This window comes from Spea bombifrons, chromosome 11, assembly GCF_027358695.1.
Source record: "Spea bombifrons isolate aSpeBom1 chromosome 11, aSpeBom1.2.pri, whole genome shotgun sequence".
NCBI lineage: Eukaryota > Metazoa > Chordata > Amphibia > Anura > Pelobatidae > Spea > Spea bombifrons.
In genome coordinates, this window is record NC_071097.1 from 27793028 (window position 1) to 27810745 (window position 17718).

The 17718-nt window shown below is 36.6% G+C and overlaps 1 protein-coding gene across 1 annotated transcript; it reads right to left on the reverse strand.

Annotated features, from left to right (window-relative positions):
* Positions 1 to 1418: 1418 nt before the first annotated feature.
* Positions 1419 to 3267, reverse strand: LOC128469118 (homeobox protein zampogna-like). The gene is made up of 2 exons (XM_053450956.1): positions 2810 to 3267; positions 1419 to 2113 (listed from the first exon to the last, which is right to left on the reverse strand). Exons 1-2 carry the CDS (start codon positions 3171 to 3173, stop codon positions 1680 to 1682), a joined length of 798 nt encoding a protein of 265 aa, XP_053306931.1. The 5' UTR covers positions 3174 to 3267; the 3' UTR covers positions 1419 to 1679.
* Between the last annotated feature and the right edge of the window lie 14451 nt (positions 3268 to 17718).

Sequence of the window (17718 nt, forward strand, 5' to 3'; positions counted from 1 at the left end):
ATAAGAGCTGTATTTCACCTATAGATAGATTGATAGGATATCGTGAATATTTACCCATTTCAAATGGTAAACGAAATATTTATAAATGTAATGTGCATATTTTTTTTAAATTTTGTTCTGTAATTTCTAATGTCTAAAGTATATTTCTCAGAGAAATGTATAATAAGAACTTAATAACAAGGTAATATCTAAATTATTGGCTAACGATTAAAGCAAATCTGGGCTTAGTGACTTTTACTAGTATGGAGCTTTTCTGGGCAATAATATAAATAAAAAATATAAAAATTATTAAAAATGGTTTAATACATTCTTGCTATTATAATTTCGTGGAAAGAACCGACTAAATTCCGTTTTATATTAATTAAATAATGTTAAATAATGTTGACAATGATAAGTATATGTATATATATATATATATATATATATATATTCGTTTTGCAAAAGTAATTCAGAATTGCTTATATCATTTTTCCATATTATGTTAAAGACATTAGAATCATAATTAGGTTAAAATACATATTAATTATTATTGAATTGTTTCTAGCAAAAAATCTTATCTCCGTCAAATGTTGTAACAAAGTCACAGAGATATATTCTGTTGCCTAAGATATATTTTTTCTTTTTAATGTTTAAAATGTTCTGTTATAATATATAACATTACAATACACATTACCCCTGTACTGCTGCCCATGTCTTACTTGTGATGTTTTGTGGTCAATATTGCTTTTAACTCGATAAAGCGAGATTTTTACTCTCCATTGCTCGTTCTTCAAATCGGTGTTAGTCCAATAAAGTATAATTTTATATTGTAGTACTAATACTTTTTCAATTATATATATATATATATATATATATATATATATATATATATATATATATATATAATGGTACATAATATTTAATAACCAAGGATAAATATATTTAAGAATCTTGCCCTTAAGTACACAATGTAATAAATATATATAGTGTTTTAATTTTTTATTCACACGAAAACGAGAATTATAGTTAACATGTTATATTTATTAAAAGTTATAAATTCATAAATCATGGCTCAATATTTCAGTACTGCAAAACTGCATTTGGGTTTTCTGTTTAATTCACATGCAGAACAGAGTACTCAGACAAAAAGGAAATTTATGCTACAAAATTAAGTATAATTTACTTTGTAATTTAATTTAAAAAAATGATGCCCTATTTTACATACGGTATTTAAATATCTATATGTGTACATCATACAGTATTGCAAATTAAAAGTATACAGACGCATGATCGTCGTCCGTTTGTATACATACACACATCCTGGAAGAACACACACACACACATATATATATATATGTATATATATATATATATATATTTCATTATATATATATATATATATATATATATATATATTTATAGATAGAATAGCATATGCTTCTGGTTGACTTTATTTTCGATCTGTTTCTATTAGGAATAGGTTTAGCTGTAGTACAGATGTGATGGTTGTCTTGTTGCCCTCTTCGGCTTTAGGGCCTGTGTTTGTCCTGGCAGCAAATGGGTTAATCATGGATAGGGTAATTGTATATAAATAAATACATCCTTCCATACTTCTGTGTCTGTAGCTCTGTATGGGGGTTTCCAGTCAATGTACAGGGTCAGACTGCTCACACTGAAGTGTCCAAAGGATTTCATGCCCCTCATAGTGAGAGATGCGGGGACCAGGTGGGCAGACAGTACATGTATGGGTAATATTGGTATGCCTGGTACAGAGAGAGTAGAGATGGAGTGAACACATCCTCTGGACAGTATTGTCTCTGATCATCCCTCACCAATACCCTGACGGCCACTTTCTTGGCTGGGGTGTGAGGATCATTGGTGGTTTGTTTTGATGCAATCAGCTTCCTTTTGGTCTTGTAGCGCCTGTTTTGGAACCAGATCTTGACCTGGGTCTCAGTGAGTTTGAGTGCAGCTGCCAAGTCAGCTCTTTCTGGTCCTGAGAGATATCTCTGGAGACTAAACCTCCTCTCTAGCTCATAGACCTGTGCATGGGAGAAAGCTGCCCTGGACCTCTTCTTATTAGCCTTCTGGATGTCTTCATTCTTGTCTCTAAGAAGGTGGTCTCCGATGTTCACTACAGAGACAAAATGAACATATATATAATGTATTATATAATAATTAAATTCAAAAGTGCCACTAGCTAAAATAATGAAAACCAATTTTACTCAACTGCTGTCAACCAATATACAAAGAATGCAATGCCAGCCTAAACCTGGCCAAATGTGATGGGAGTTGAATCACATAGTAACTTGAGTGCCAAGAACGACTGTACTATTTAATCATACAACCTTTACTTTTTATTTTATAATCTCAGATGTTCCTCTAATGTTTGAAAAACATATGTTCGGCAATTGAAGCAGTTTTGGCCAGTTCGAATTTTAGTATTTTACAATAGAACTTTTGTAATTACCTAACATTTAGGAAACAACCAATTTTTAATCTGAACTGAAAATTATAGCCGAAAATGGGATTTTGTCCATGTAGAATAAAAATTGGTGCAGCTATAGAAAAAAATATTCTACATACAATATTTTACCGTTTAATGAAAAAAAATCCACAAAATTTATTTTCATATTCCACTTAACTAAAATGCCAGGCAAAAAATAGAAATAATAGGAATTAAGTGCAATTAACTACTTCTTCAAAAATAACTGGCCATTCATTAAGATGCATTATAAAAGAATTTAGTTGAAAAGCAATACAACATATACAATACGTTATAAAGAAATGTAATATGTTTAAAAAACTAGGTTTAGAAAAAATAACTAACCTTTGTCTGATTCTTCATGGCTCTGGTCCCAGGATAAGTCCTCAGCTCCAGAATCAGTACCCGGTGAGCCATTCGGTGGGCTCTGTAAAAGTGTCAGTTCATGTGGTGAGTGGTCCAGGGGAAGGTCGTCTGTGTCCTGTGTAGGGCAGCTAATCTCTGTATCCACCTCTCTGTGTGGCAGGGATGTTTTCTGGAGAGCTGTTCCTGGTAATATAGGTTTCCCTGGCTTCTCTGGGTGGCTTCCAAGCTCTGATTCCTTGGACTCCTCTGTCATACCTCCAGTAGGACCTTTACAGTCAGAACAACTCCTCTTTAGTATATCCTGGATAGTAAACGAGGTGGGGAAGGGAGCTTTCTGGGACATTTTAGTGCATTACTTCTGGATATCCCTGATCTCCAGATGCTAGGAAGCTGTGACTTCTGGTAGGAGGGTTAGGTCAGGAAAGCAGTTATCTGCACTTGTGACACCAAGAAGAAAGGGTGAGCCCAACACAGACAGAGCAAGGGATGCCTCCTGCTGTCCTGTTACCACCCAGCACTCAGATCACCTCCCCTCAGCCGGGGGAACGGGCAGGACTCCTGCAATTGGGCAGAAGGGGCTTTGTCACAGCCCAGGTCAGGGAGTCAGGAAGTCAGGGCTGTGGGAAAGTGGTCCTTTTAGTAGCTGCTGTATGAACATATATGTGTCTGTGGATTCTATTGCTGTGTCTGTATCAACATATGTGACACAAATGTGTACTTTATTTTTCTGTTGTGTGTGGGTATGTATAATAGTATATATAATATATATATATACACATAAATATATCTATACATATATGCACACTGATGCAATCTATTCAATATAATATATAATAATATGCCTACTAATGTAATATTGCCCTAGATTCTTTATTTCTCTACTGTAGATGTGAATTGATAATATATGTAGAAATGTTTTTAGATTGTTTGCCCGTTTGATTATGTTACTGTGCTCTTTATAAAATATAAATAAGCACCAAATAATGCATTTGATTGATTTGATAAAGAGGAATCACAGTGACATTGAGCTGAGGCAGGATGGTTATCACACAGCAGGATCCCATGATGTCTGATCGCTGCCGGATACACCTTACTGATTTAATCATACATCGCAGGGGCAACAGATAATTCCCTTTTTCTCACATCAGATATTGAGAACCTGTCATAATTACCTGTTACAACCCGAACATTGAGTACTGGATACACTTGTAGTTATTGTTACTTTTGTTTGAACGTAATTTCTGTTTTAAAGGTATAAATGGTGTTTTGTTGAATTAATTGATAAATAAATGTATTTTCTTATTTTTATATTGGGTTCAGCTGTATAGCTATAGATATATGATGGATAGATAGATGATTGTACATACATATCTAAATACATAGATATAGATAACTGATACATGATAGTAGATAGATAGATGGAAAGATGGATAGATCTCCGTTAAATAGCAGTTAATTGCAGAATGTTACATTGTAGAACCTACAAAGTGACAAAACGGATTATCAAGGTAATTGTGCTTTATGTTTCATGGATAATGGTTCGTTTCTGTTTGTTGATCAATCAACGATCTGCAACCTGAAATTTCAGGTACTGGGAACTACAACTCCCATCTCGCTGGCACGCGTAATGCAGTCCATGGTCTATAGGGGGTGCTAGAGGTTCGGAGAGGCAAACAGCACCAAATACATTAGAAAGGGCATTGGCGTTGAGTTTTTATAGGTACATTTTTAAAGATATAATTACACCTCTCTTCAAGTACTTCCAGCAATAATCACCCACTCCGGAAAGCAACGGGGTAATTCCCCAGTTACTTAGCCTTTGTGGTTTCCTTAGGACTGCACAGCGCCGATCACAGCTGGTTTCTGCTGACTGCACATTCGCAGTTAAATGTATTTAACCATTTAATCAGACTTGTTAACTCTTTCCATGTCAGATATATGTGTGTATAACTCATTTCAAATCAATGCATGGCCATTGTAGCACCTAAAGGGGAAATTAAGATTTTTATTGTTTTAAAAATCTTATTTAAAAGCCTTATTTTAAGGCTTATTCAAATGCATTTTGTAAAATAAAAAACAACAACATACCTTAGCCTTCATACAGCCAGTATTGGTTGGAATGGCCAGGCTGATACCCAGCTTCTTAGTATTTATTAAAGCGTTAATACAACCAGGAGAGTAGATAAATGTAACCTAAATACATAGTAACTAACAAAAATGCATAGTAACTAACAAACCCACCTTCCTACACTTTAACTTCTAAGAAAAGTTATTTTATGTGAATTACTTTTATTGAAAGGAGAAAAAAAACAATATACTGAACAGAGTACACAAGTTATATCCTGAAGAGATGAGCCCATCACTCAGTGGGTGTAACAAAAAATGCCAGTGAGTTTGTATGAGATCAGTACTCATTTTCACTTATTCTATGGAGCAAATAAATAAGAGAACCAACATTTGTAATAACCTCCAAAACACAATGAGGCTACATGAGTCTTCAGCATGTCCTACATTGGCTAACCTTAGTTTACTATATATATATATATATATATATATATATATATATATATATATATATATATATATATATGTATATATATATATATATATATATATATATATATATATATATATATATATCTACTATTAGTTTGAGAATAACTTGATCACTCATCTCAGTGCCATCTGGGAAAGCTCAGTATCTTTTAAACAGGGAGGGATACGCAGCCAAGACTCCTGGCATCTAGTTATGATGGCTGACCCACATAAAAGGTGGATTGCTGAGGTGCATATATGATCATGTCAATTAAGATATAGGTTGTATAGCAGTTGAAAGAAGAACTGTCACATTAAATGATGAGCTGAATCCAAAACTGAATACCACTTATCATGTGTTAATACTTTTTAGCCAGCAAAGAAAAATGTCTCACCTTCAGATGATCCCATGATCCACTAAAGCAGGTGTTTGCATGAGAGTTGTGGTTTCAACTCCATGAATTTACTATGTATTATAAACTATATATTATATATGTGTTATATCTCTGCATGGAGAGATGAGCTAGCCCTGCATAGTATAATAAGTGAGGTGGCAGGCAAGCTGTTCTTGCAGAAGCTTACTAGGGTTTGCCCTTCATGAAGGAAGATGAAACTGAAACCTAAGTTCCTGCAAACTCCTACCAGCTCCTTCTTTTGTGAACAGACCCAATGTTTCAGGAATGTGTCAGATACACCGGGGAAATGACAAACATGCACATTTCTATCTATTGTGCAGAAACATATTGTCACATTGTTTCCAAGTACAAAAACACAAATCAGCCATAGGTGAGTTAAACCAGACTCAACCACTTCAAGGAATGGCCAGGCCTTCTCTCTCTCTGGAGCAGATCACATATCTTTACAAAGCAGCTCACCCCAGACAGCCTCTCCTTTCTCCATACCAGGTGGATGGTATTGTCTCAGACTAAGAATATTTCTGTCACTTCTCTAAGTGCAAACAAGAGAAATGTATTAAATAAACTGGTATTTTTTTCTGTTAACACCTGGTGACATGTATATATGGTTGGAATTGGGGGAACCAATTAAGTATCATGGTGATGCCATGAGAAGTGCCATCCAGGAGCAACTCCAGCCAAATGGACATTACTGTATTATTATTATTATTATTATTGTTATTATTATTATTATTATATTGTTTTATATAGCACCATCATATTCCGACAGGACACAACAAGTAGTATATAACACAACAATTTGACTTACAGAAACAACAGATGAGGAGTGCCCTGCTCAATGAGCTTACAATCTATAGGGTTACACAATAGGTAAAAGGTAAAAGTGCTGTTATTAGGGATAGACCACCCACACTATGACGGCCAAAACATATTTGGCACTCAACCAAAAAAGGTTTTCTTAGAGAGCATATAAAGCATATAATGGATAAGTGTCAGCTTAACTGCTGCCTACAGGCCATGTTACTCTAGGCACCCTAATGTGCGTGTGTGCAACTGCAATAAAAACATATGAAAAAAGGGAAAAGGTTCGGACATCTTTTTTGTCTTGGAACAGCTCTGATTGGTAATAATCCATCTAATTCAAACATGTACAATTGTTATAAACTGACCAACAATACTATATGTTTTCATTTTATTTGGAGGATCCAAAGGTACCTCCTTGCATTGAAAAATAGGAGATCCCCCTTCTTGGGGTCAAAGCAGATACGCAGGACTTTTAACTTCTGTTCCTCTTGACTTGCCCTATCTGATTGCCAGACCCTTAGGTAAGTGGGGCTTAAAGTGCCTCCTGCCATTTACTTTTATCCACATTTAGGCATTCCTTCTCCTTATTGTATGAAAAAAAAGGTAACCTGCTCCAGGCTAAACTATGCTTTCAAACCCATGGCTACACAATGCTAAGGGGGGCGATTCCAGATCACGGATCAAGCAGTGCTTCTGGGAATAGGAATGTTCCTATTCCCTATGCGTTTGAACCTCCTCAGAAGTAGTCCTGTCAATCACATTGTAGTAATGGCATACAACTTCATGAAGCCGAACACAGGTTAACAGGCTTTGCAGCGGGCAAGAGTCATTAGCAGAACTACCTTCCCAAACTCCCCATCTTTGCATCCAAGTTATATAGTAGTATTAAACTGAAAAAAGTAAATCCTGTATATTTTGCTTTTCTGATAAAATAATAGTATATAAAATAGTAGGCTTGTGTTTGCGGTGATGAAAATAGTTTTTTTTGGGGAAAAACACAGCATTTAAACTCCAAATGGATGACTCTTTAGAGGTGCTGTTCCACTTAGTAACCATGTTCCTGTACCAGCTATCAAACGGCATCAAGTCCAATAAGTTCACCTGACAAATTGAATAGGACCAGGTGCAGGGGGTATCTGATGTTCCTATGAGCACCACTAGGAAGCGAAAATGTGGATAACTTTAGCAAAGTTATTTTAATGTGCAGCAAGGTGCCAGAGAAAACATCAAGAGAGGTACAAGCGATAAGGCTTAACGCGTTTCGCACCTTGAATGGAGCTTAATCATAGGTTCCAAGGATCCATGTGACACAAAACTCAGGCACTGGTTGGTTATTGCCATGGAAAGTGATGGCTTTGAAGGTTTCTGTGCTGCTTTTATGTGATTAAACCTTCCGCAGAAAGAATAAAATGCTGCCCTTTAGGTTTATTTGCTTAACATAATAAATAGTAAGTATTGATGGAGAGGGTCTGAGGCCCGAAGGTTTCTTAAAGTGTTTTGTGTTTAAAAAAATTAAGGTAAAAACAAATATCTTGGAAGTTTTACATCCACCCTTCCTTCATCATTCACAGGAACTGATCTCTCATTTTGTTTGTCCTACAGAAATAATAGACTCCCTCCCTCGAGAGCAAATCGCACACCTGATTTATGAAACCAGCTTGCAGGGAAAATGTTCAGGCGCATCAGGCCTCAGTGAAAAAAGACAAGAGAAATGATGGTAAAAATACGCAATCAGCCCCGAAACCTGTTGGCAGCACCAACAATTGTAACTCTTTCAGGCGTCTTAACTAAACAAAACCTGACATCTCCTAATGCTAGAGAAACACGAGCCTCACCCTTACAGCTACTCTGCTGCCTTTATGTCGCGGGCCGGGTGGGAGACCTTACTTCCTGGAGATGGACAGAATTCCAATGAATTTCCTATAATATTTCAGCCATTTGCTATGCTCCTATAGCCACGTTTATGCTTTTATGTTTTGTATGAAGGAGGTGGAGTGAGTTAAATCATTTATCAAAGTCACAGGGAAAGAAAAACAAGCTCCCTTTTTAAATACCTGCGTCCCAAAGCCGATCCTGCCATTCACATAAAGTCTGCTTCGGGTAGCAGGAGATATTTGATCTGTATGTTGTGCTTTAGGTGACAGTATATGCATCAGTATGAATATTATTTTACTTTAATTGAATTTGTCGTTTTCCAAGTTGTACGTTTTACAGTCGAGTGCATTAAACAGCCAATATCATGTGTTTACAAGTCCAATATAATCAATATGTACATGCAAACAAGGCCCTCTTTACCTTATATATCTGTTTCTCTGTTATTTCTAGTTTTGTCAGACCCTTTCAATGTATCTACAGTAATACATGTACTACAATCCCACCTAATGGGTATTCCATGGGAAGGGCCATATTAATGTTTTTTTTTAGCCAACAGTGCTGTGTTCCAATCATAAATGTGAAAGTGTGCGGGTGAACGCAGTGGTCACTGGGTCTCCTAAGGGATATGTAACCACCTCCTTGCTTCCTTGGTCAAATGGCCAGAAGGAAGGCCAGATCATCTAGCCCTTCCCAGAAGAGCGGAACCACTGAGGCCTTCAAGGGGAGATATGGGCCAAAAAGCCAACCCACCTCCCCAACTAAAAAAAGGGGCATTTGTGAACCCGTCCCCACCGTGGCAGTTTTCAGGTCATGCAAATATTGGTTTGAATAAACATATTTCAATGAGAAATAGTGTAACATTGTTGACTTAGTAGACCACACATTATATGCCTTCTGAATTAACTACAACTAGTATTACTAGCAGGTTGCAGAACATCAGATAAGGTGTTTCATAATTTGTTTAAGGGTCACGGGAACTCAAACTTTTGTGGGAAATAAAAAGACAATTTTTTTTATGTCATCAGCTTTTTTAACCTTTTAACATAATTGTACATTCTATTATAATCAATGTTACTAATTTATTTCAACAATTGAATGCAATAAAAATATCTTTTTTTTTATAATGCAGTGCTTTCTTTGTTACATTACTGGGTTACGTTGTGTTTCTAGAGCTAGTTGAAAAGCCCTTTAATCCACTTCTGTTACTGGATACTAGTTTGCTGATTTAAAGCTGGGAATCCACATTTACAAAGTAAGCCAGTAGTGTGGGTAATTCTGTGGGATCTTAAAAATAATAATAATAAACTTCATGCAAAGTTAGTGCACATTTGCCCAAAATTAACACCTAGCACCTTCTTTGCCTATTTTGCTTAAAGTTCTATAGTCGATATGATCCATCTGTGTGGGTATTTGATTTCATTTTAAACTAATTTGTTTTCAGTGTTGCTGAACAGCTATTCATTTTCTGGCTGTATAAAGTATGGTAAGATGGGATAAAATGGGATAATTTTTTTTGGAGTAATTTGGCAACACTCCGCTCATCTTTCTAAAAATGTTTTGCTATGTAAGTATAGTTTGATTAATTGTGCCTATGTGAAATATAAAGACATTCTTGCATGCTGGGAGGCTACTGTGCAGTTACAGGCAGTGCCTGCAGTGCATTACCATGGAGCAGACCTCACTACATACAGTATGTTCTGGCAGTGTCCTTCTGCACAGGCTTTGTAGGGAGCCTCAGTAGCTCTGTGGACAGGGAATTACTCTCATATCATTCTGTTTTCTATGAACTCAAGTGGAGGGGGCCACAGAGGTAATGCGCCTTATGGATTTTGTTATGGATGCTTTGTGGTCTGCAAAGAACTGTGGGATCTGGTAAAGAAACCAAGTCACTGTCCCAGATAGTTGGGCTGATCCTCACCTTGGTTAAAGACTGTTCCATCACTGAGGATTCTTGAGGATGTCTAATTACCAGCCCTACTCTCCACCCCCCCCCCATCAGCCCATGGACCTTTCCCAGTACCCCACCTCTCATCTACCCTCTACCCCTGGTGTCATTTCTGAGCCAGACCCAGGCTTTTTTACTGTTTTTTTTTTCATGGATTCTGATGCTTTTATGTGTTGTGTCATTGTGTCTGTATATAGTTGATTGTTGGTGATGTGCTGTGTCATTTGTTGCATACACTTGTTTTATTATTGATTATAAACCTGTTATGCCTGTATATACTTGTTTATGTTGTTGATGAATGTGATCTCATTTGTGTCACAGTATATGTGCCTTGGATGTGATATGTAAATGGAAACACTTTTACAATTCAACTTCAGTATTGTGCTTAATGCTGTGTATAAAATAGCAGATGTATGTAAATTAGGGAGCACATATTGCAGTGAGTAATAAGTATAATGAGGCATTCCATTCGAGTATTGTAGTTTGCTTGGAAATCACAAGACCCCCAGCTGAGAACAAACAGTTCACCATCCAATATGAGATGGTCGATATTGGAAAATAGGAAATATTAGGAAAAAGGCAGACATTCTGGTTGGATAAATTTCCAGCGGCATAATAAAATTTTGTGAGATTAATATTAAATTCAACTACATATCCTCCTGGCTCTTTTATTAACCCAACAATATATATATATATATATATATATATATATATATATATATATATATATATATAATATGTGTGAAAAGAAAATTAATCAAATAAAGATCATCTAGTTAAATTTTTACTATATTGGCAACAAATAACATTGCTAATGTAAGGGTTTTGGTGATACACTATTCTTTGTTAGCTATATTTCTTGGTAACCATGTAAAAAAAAAAGTATTTTTCACCCAGCACATATTACATGCTGAACTGCATTATGTGAGTTAAATAATTGAGTAATTCTGTCAGAGATATATACATAGACCGTGTTACTGGGTAGTCGTTTCTCTGTGTACGGAATGTAATGGAATTACAGGATGGGTAGATGTTACATAATTGCAAAATCTCTTGCAAATAGGTGGCTTTAGTAGCAAAAATATATAACTATTTAGAGAAAAGAATAATAAACAATTCTAAGTATTATGTGTGTGCGTATATATATATATATATATATATATATATATATATATATATATATATATATATATATATATATATATATACACATACATTGGCCAGAACACAAAAGCTTACCTGACAACCCACAAGGGGAGAAAAAAATATTCCTGAGTTTCCAGTTCATGATTCCGTTACAAACACATATGCATTTATTGTTTACTGGGGATGTGCATCTCTCACAGTACAGGGACCTGGGCGGTTGGCCTATGTGTCAGTGTAGTTTGTCTGTATCACAGCGCCCCCTTTTGGACACTTTTCTCTGGAATGGTTTTGCAGTCACACTAATAAGGATTTATCCCCATCAGTCTGTACAAAGTGAATGGTGTGAGACCCCAGAGCAGAACAGTGCTGACTGCCTGCAAAGAACAACATATGAGAACACAGGTAACACATCACAGTCTATTATCACAGCATAGGGCTGTGTTCGTTTATAACATATTGTATAGCTGTTGTACAATTACAATTTTGGCATATATATATACATTTTATTTATATTCGATATTTTTATGGAGATTAGTGTAAAAACACGTTAAGTATTAATGTGATGTATGACATAATTTCTTGACTCGGATTTGTTAATTAGAATTCATGTTTATTAGAAGTGGCATTTTGAACATATTTGATTTAAATGCATAAATAATCCGGAATTATTTCACAACCATAATCATCTCCCCATACATCTGTATATTTATATTGAAGGATTGAGCTAATTTGGTAAAATTGATAACTGAATTCAATTGCGAAACTTTAAAACTGCTTGGATAACTTGTTCAGGTATACTTAATGTTCTATACCTCTATATATTTGGAACCATATTATTTTTCTAATAAGCAGCATATTATATATATATATATATATATATATATATATATGTGTGTGTGTGTGTGTGTGTGTGTGTGTGTGCACATGGGGATATATAATACATTTAATCGAGTATATTAAACATTATTTTCCATAAAATATTTATTTAAAATTCTATTCATCAACAAATTATAGGCATTTGGGGGCACTGTGATTTTTTTCGTTAAACAGCAAATTTTGTAAATCACATTTTTATATATACTGGTTATTACGCTGGATAAATTTCCAGAATCAGAATCAGTATTCAGTGATGATTAAGTAGAATAGAGATCAAATTTCCCTTTGGATAAACATCTTCAGATGGTCCGGCTAACATTCATCACAGGAAAATGTGAAGCTTGTAATGATCCTTCTCAGTCAGTCTCTTACATGCTCATACTTTAATTAAGGTGCAAGTATTTTCAGGGATTTTAAGCTAAGACAGAATGAAGAAGACATGGGTGTTTAAAACATTGACTGGTGTTATCACCATGTACTGCAACGTTAAATTATGTATTATTAATCATAATACATTTCTGTTTAAAAGTATACATTAGGCAAAGCTTAATCATTGATTGTGTATGGTTATGCCAATAACTCTGAATTATGCCAGTTAATAATTTCTGCAGTAATCATATTAACTCTGAGTTTATACACGTATAATAACCTTTGTCTCTCTGTTTCTTGCACCACAGAGTTTTATATATACCGTAGTTACTGTCCACACTAAACATAATTTGCAAGATAAGTAATTACTTCTCCAATGTTGTGTGGTTTAGTGCAGTTTACCTGCTGAGCAGTAGGTGGCAGTGTGGTTAAGCTTTTGCCCTAAATCCAATATGTGACCTGCGCAGACTTTGACCTTGATTGTCTTGTATTAATGTTGGCAGGGATTTAGTTTGACATTCACCATAAACAGCATTAAATGATACAAAATGTGGGGGTTTATAGGTAGCATATAAGACATATAGTTGCTCTTGCTTCTGACTGATCACCTATAATTTTATTGAAAAGAAAGACTTAAGCCTTCCATGGTACTGCTTTATTATAATGTTATTAGTTTTTATACTGTTCTTTAAAAAAGGCCAAAAATAACATTGTGTACGAATTATATTGTTGTATTATTAGTTCAATAGAGATTATGGCAAACTCCACTCCCATTGACCCAGTACCCACTAGGGCATATGGTTTGTCCTCTCAATCCCATGTGCAAGAGCTGATGCTGTAGGAAACACTACCACGCAATAGTAATGACTGTCCTCAGTCATATTGGTCATTTGTATGTGTTTTAGCTCTGTTATCGTGCCCTATTCTACCAGCCAAACACCCTGACTCCTTATCAAATACCAGCTGGACACTCTGACTAATAAAAGTCTAGGGGGGGGGATTTCAATGTACAAGCAGGATTTCATTAGCATTCCCATAAAGAATCAGCTCAGTGTGGTCTGGCTGCAATGACAACCAACAGCTCTGTAGATTTGTTAGCAATTTTATTGCAACAAAATGGAATAAGGTTTTATTAAATGCTAATGCACATTACTTTATACATCACTGTATTTTAAGCTCAAAGAAACGTGTTATTTTTCCCATGAAACCTCCTTTGTAAGATAACGGCTTCCATGTTAAATACTGTACATGGGTTTCTAATACAAATATATGCACTGCTTCCTTTACTTTGTATAGGCATACCAAAAATAAACAGCTATTTATAATAAAACAAATATTGTTAAGGTCCAGTGGTATAGAAAACATTGGGGGGTTTATAGAGAAATAATTAGTAATATGAAATAATAATAATAACAGGGGAGTGGGTGTGGTCAGTTATAGAAATGGGTGTGGCCACCCGCCAACCTTACCCAAGAAGCCACCTCAGGGGTCGTGGCTCAGCTGTTGTGAGGCCGAGTGGGATCTGCAACAGCACAGACCTCAATTGGTTTTACAGCTTTCTGACCCAGTCAGAGGAGATCAGAGATTCTCTTCAAGTGGCTCATGTTCCCCGCTGCCTGCAGGGAGACATCTGCCCAAGGCAGTGTCTAAAAATCAAAATTGTCCTGCAGAAACAAGGACTGTTGGGAGTTATGGTAAATTTAAATAGTCAGACACATGTGGTGGTCTGGCAAGGGAAAGTGATATAATAATACAAAATATATTATGGACTACAAATGTGTAAAATGTGTGGTCAGGGATTGTTCGATACAAGAATTGAAAAAAAAGAAAGACTTTATTCATATCAACAGAGAGATCTCTGGGTTATTCATTGGTGGTATCCTTTTAATGGCTCCTCAACTCTTTATCGACCATGTTTTCCTTTAGCTACAAGGACCCGTAGCATATTCTGGCCTAAGCCAATTAGGCTATGGGCGGTAGATCTAAGGTGGCAGCTGCCCTGCCTCATGATCAGGGTAGATTGGCCCTAGTCAGCCTAGTACTATTACCGTATTTAGCTCCTCGGGGTGCTACTGCTCAATGGCCCAGTTACAACCAAGACCACTTATCTCTCCATCTGGTACAGTTACACTATGGAGGTCTGTGCTGAGCCTGTGCAGTCTCCATAGCATGCTAGACCAGGCACCACAAGTCTTTCAGAGATGGAGTACATAGATATGACATCATATTATCTGAGCGTGAAACTTCCTGTTAGTTGTTTGAGTCTGTGTGTTTATAACTTTATATAGCTGTCTTTCTGCTCCTTGTCTGTCACGTGCTTTCTTTATCTCTATCTTTTTTTTCTGTCAGTGGTGTTCATTCACCACTGTCTAGACAGACAACTTATTTCTGACAAAAAGCAGTGTTCCGTGAGAGCTCACTGTACCTCTAATCAGTTCTTAACAGTCGATGAACAGTTTCCAAGATGGCAGCTTCCTGCAGCCGCTGTGAAGCATCAAACTGCACCTACTGAGAGCTCCCCAATGTTGGGCTCCACTGAGCGATGAGGTCCCATTGGAGTGTGGAAGATAGACCTATCTGAATGTGTGATGTTGAATCATTGCCAGTGTGAATGTGTTATATTTCAGATACATGTTTATTATTATTTCTAGATTTCTATAGCGTCGGCAGCGCAAAATAATTTAATGTTTTTATTATAGATATTTCCTCATTTTTCTGAATCATTCTTTTAAAAGAAGAACTGCTTCTGTATTCAAACATTCCAATAGCTGTACATTAATAAATACTTGTATATAATAATCTTCTTATTATTTGACATTTTTGCCCACTTCCAGCACTCCCCTAGTAGCCATCCTGACTAGTGATGTAGATTCTAGATTAATAGGGTCACTTCTTACACCAAACATCATATATCATATATGATTATTAAAGTAGACAAACCTTGAGAGAGTCACATCTTCTCGTGATTGGATTTCCATAATGAAAATATTTTTAGTTTAGTTCTGGAAAGTACTTCGTCTTTAGTAAACATGCCCCATACAAGCCATATATGAAAGTATGCAAACTATTCTTTGTTTTCCTCCAGGTGAACGTGGTTTCCACATACCTGTGATGCTCCAGTTAAATTAAAACACTGTCAATGCCCATATCCTTTTTTCCTGAAAACCTTTATAACAAATTGCCAAGCCAATAGCAACCTCAACCCAACCTACAGTATCATACTGTGACTTCCCTTGGTCTTATTTGTCAGGACTGTCTTTTATGTTGAAATACAGCAACTGCCCCAAGCTCAGGCTTACCTTAGTGGCCTCGATCATAGTAAGGATACCAGAATAGTGGAGGTCTTTATAAGAATGCTTTTTCTTTGTCATCTGCACACCACCAGCACACCAATAGATATCACAGACCACAAAAACACAGTGCTTGAATATGACCATGCCTGAAAACTTCCCATGATTGGCTGCGGAACATTCCTAGTTTCTTTCAGTGCCAGGACTAGCCATGTGGAGGGCCTTGGCCAGTGCCAGTTAGACTTTATGGGATGTGGTCTACAGAGCAGTCCTTTACATGGTGTGCCTGGAAGTCCCACCCTTTTGTAGAAGTGTTCCGCAAGGCCAGATTCACAGGGAGTCAGAAGAAGACAGAAGAAACAAGACACAGGACGAGAAGGACAAAAAAGAAGACAGAACAACAAGAAGAGGCTAGAAAAGAAGCAGAGATGCAGGAAAGGAGACAGGGACAGGGATTATGTAGGAAGACATTGAGAGAGTGTGTGAAAGCATGAGTGTGAGTGTGAGAGCAGGGCCTCCATCAGAAAAAATCAAAGACAAACTGTTTTGTGGCAACGATGGCACAGACAAACTGTTTGGAGACAAAGATGGTACATGCAAGTAGTATGAAGGACCATATGGCACATATAACCTGTTTGGGGCACCAACAAGCTGTTTGAGGGCAAAGGTGACGGAGACAAGCCGTTTTGGGGACAAATATGCCACAGACAAGCTTCTTGAGGACAAATATGGCACAGACAAATTGTAATTATTTTTTCCCAGGCCCCCTGGAAAGCCAGCATTCGTTGTACCCCCTGATGGTGGAAATGTGTGAGAGAGCAGGAGAGAGTGATATAGCATAATGGATGGGGGTGTGATTTTGATGAGGGGGGCAGCGTTTCATCCTTGGAACTGTTGTAGGTGGAAAGTGGGCAGTAATCGCTAGGTGAAATGTTGCTTCCTGGGGACTTTGAGTTAAACCCAGCAATTTCCCATGAAAATGATCTTAAAGCTCTGTCTATGTTAGCAGCTGCAGAGATGCCCGCTTTCATCACACTAAGGCAGGTTCATCTGGCTTAGTGCCACTAGTGAAAGATTGTGCAGAACCCCATTATTATCAACAATAACCCTGATCTTTATCCACTCACTAGGGCTTGTGTGACATAATCCAGCACGGCACCAGCTAGTATATGAAGATGGACATCTTTGGATAACTACTTCCAGCATAAGAGAAGGGTTAAAGCTATTTAAAAGGTTTTAACTTATATTTTTAAGGCATTTACAGTATAGACATATAGGCCAGGATAGGTATCCTGCTACATTTTGTTTGGAATTAGACTTGTTTGGAATCACATCTTGTGTGAGTTGTTATTACATCAAAATGCAAGACTTAGGTTTTTCTTGGAACTCAATAGTACTAGCCAGCCAGTACCTACTTACTCCTCTGTATCAGTACAAGGTATCTCAGCTGAAAACTTGAACATATTTATATAAAGTCTTTACATTAATGGAGCTAAACACAGCCATGTTGCTCTCTGCTTCCTGTATCCTGGTAGCCCTTTTTGTATCTTGTAGGGGACGATTACTTCAGTTGAGTAGGTGATTAGTTGTTTTGACATGTTTCTATTACTTTTCATTCATGCTCTGATTGAT

What these genes read in the sequence shown, in the direction of transcription:
- LOC128469118 (XM_053450956.1), bottom strand. Translation starts at nt 3,173, where the DNA reads ATGTCCCAGAAAGCTCCCTTCCCCACCTCGTTTACTATCCAGGATATA. An exon ending in CCATGAAGAATCAGACAAAG is followed by an intron (nt 2,114 to 2,809) that starts GTTAGTTATTTT and finishes TTGTCTCTGTAG; the next exon opens with TGAACATCGGAGACCACCTT.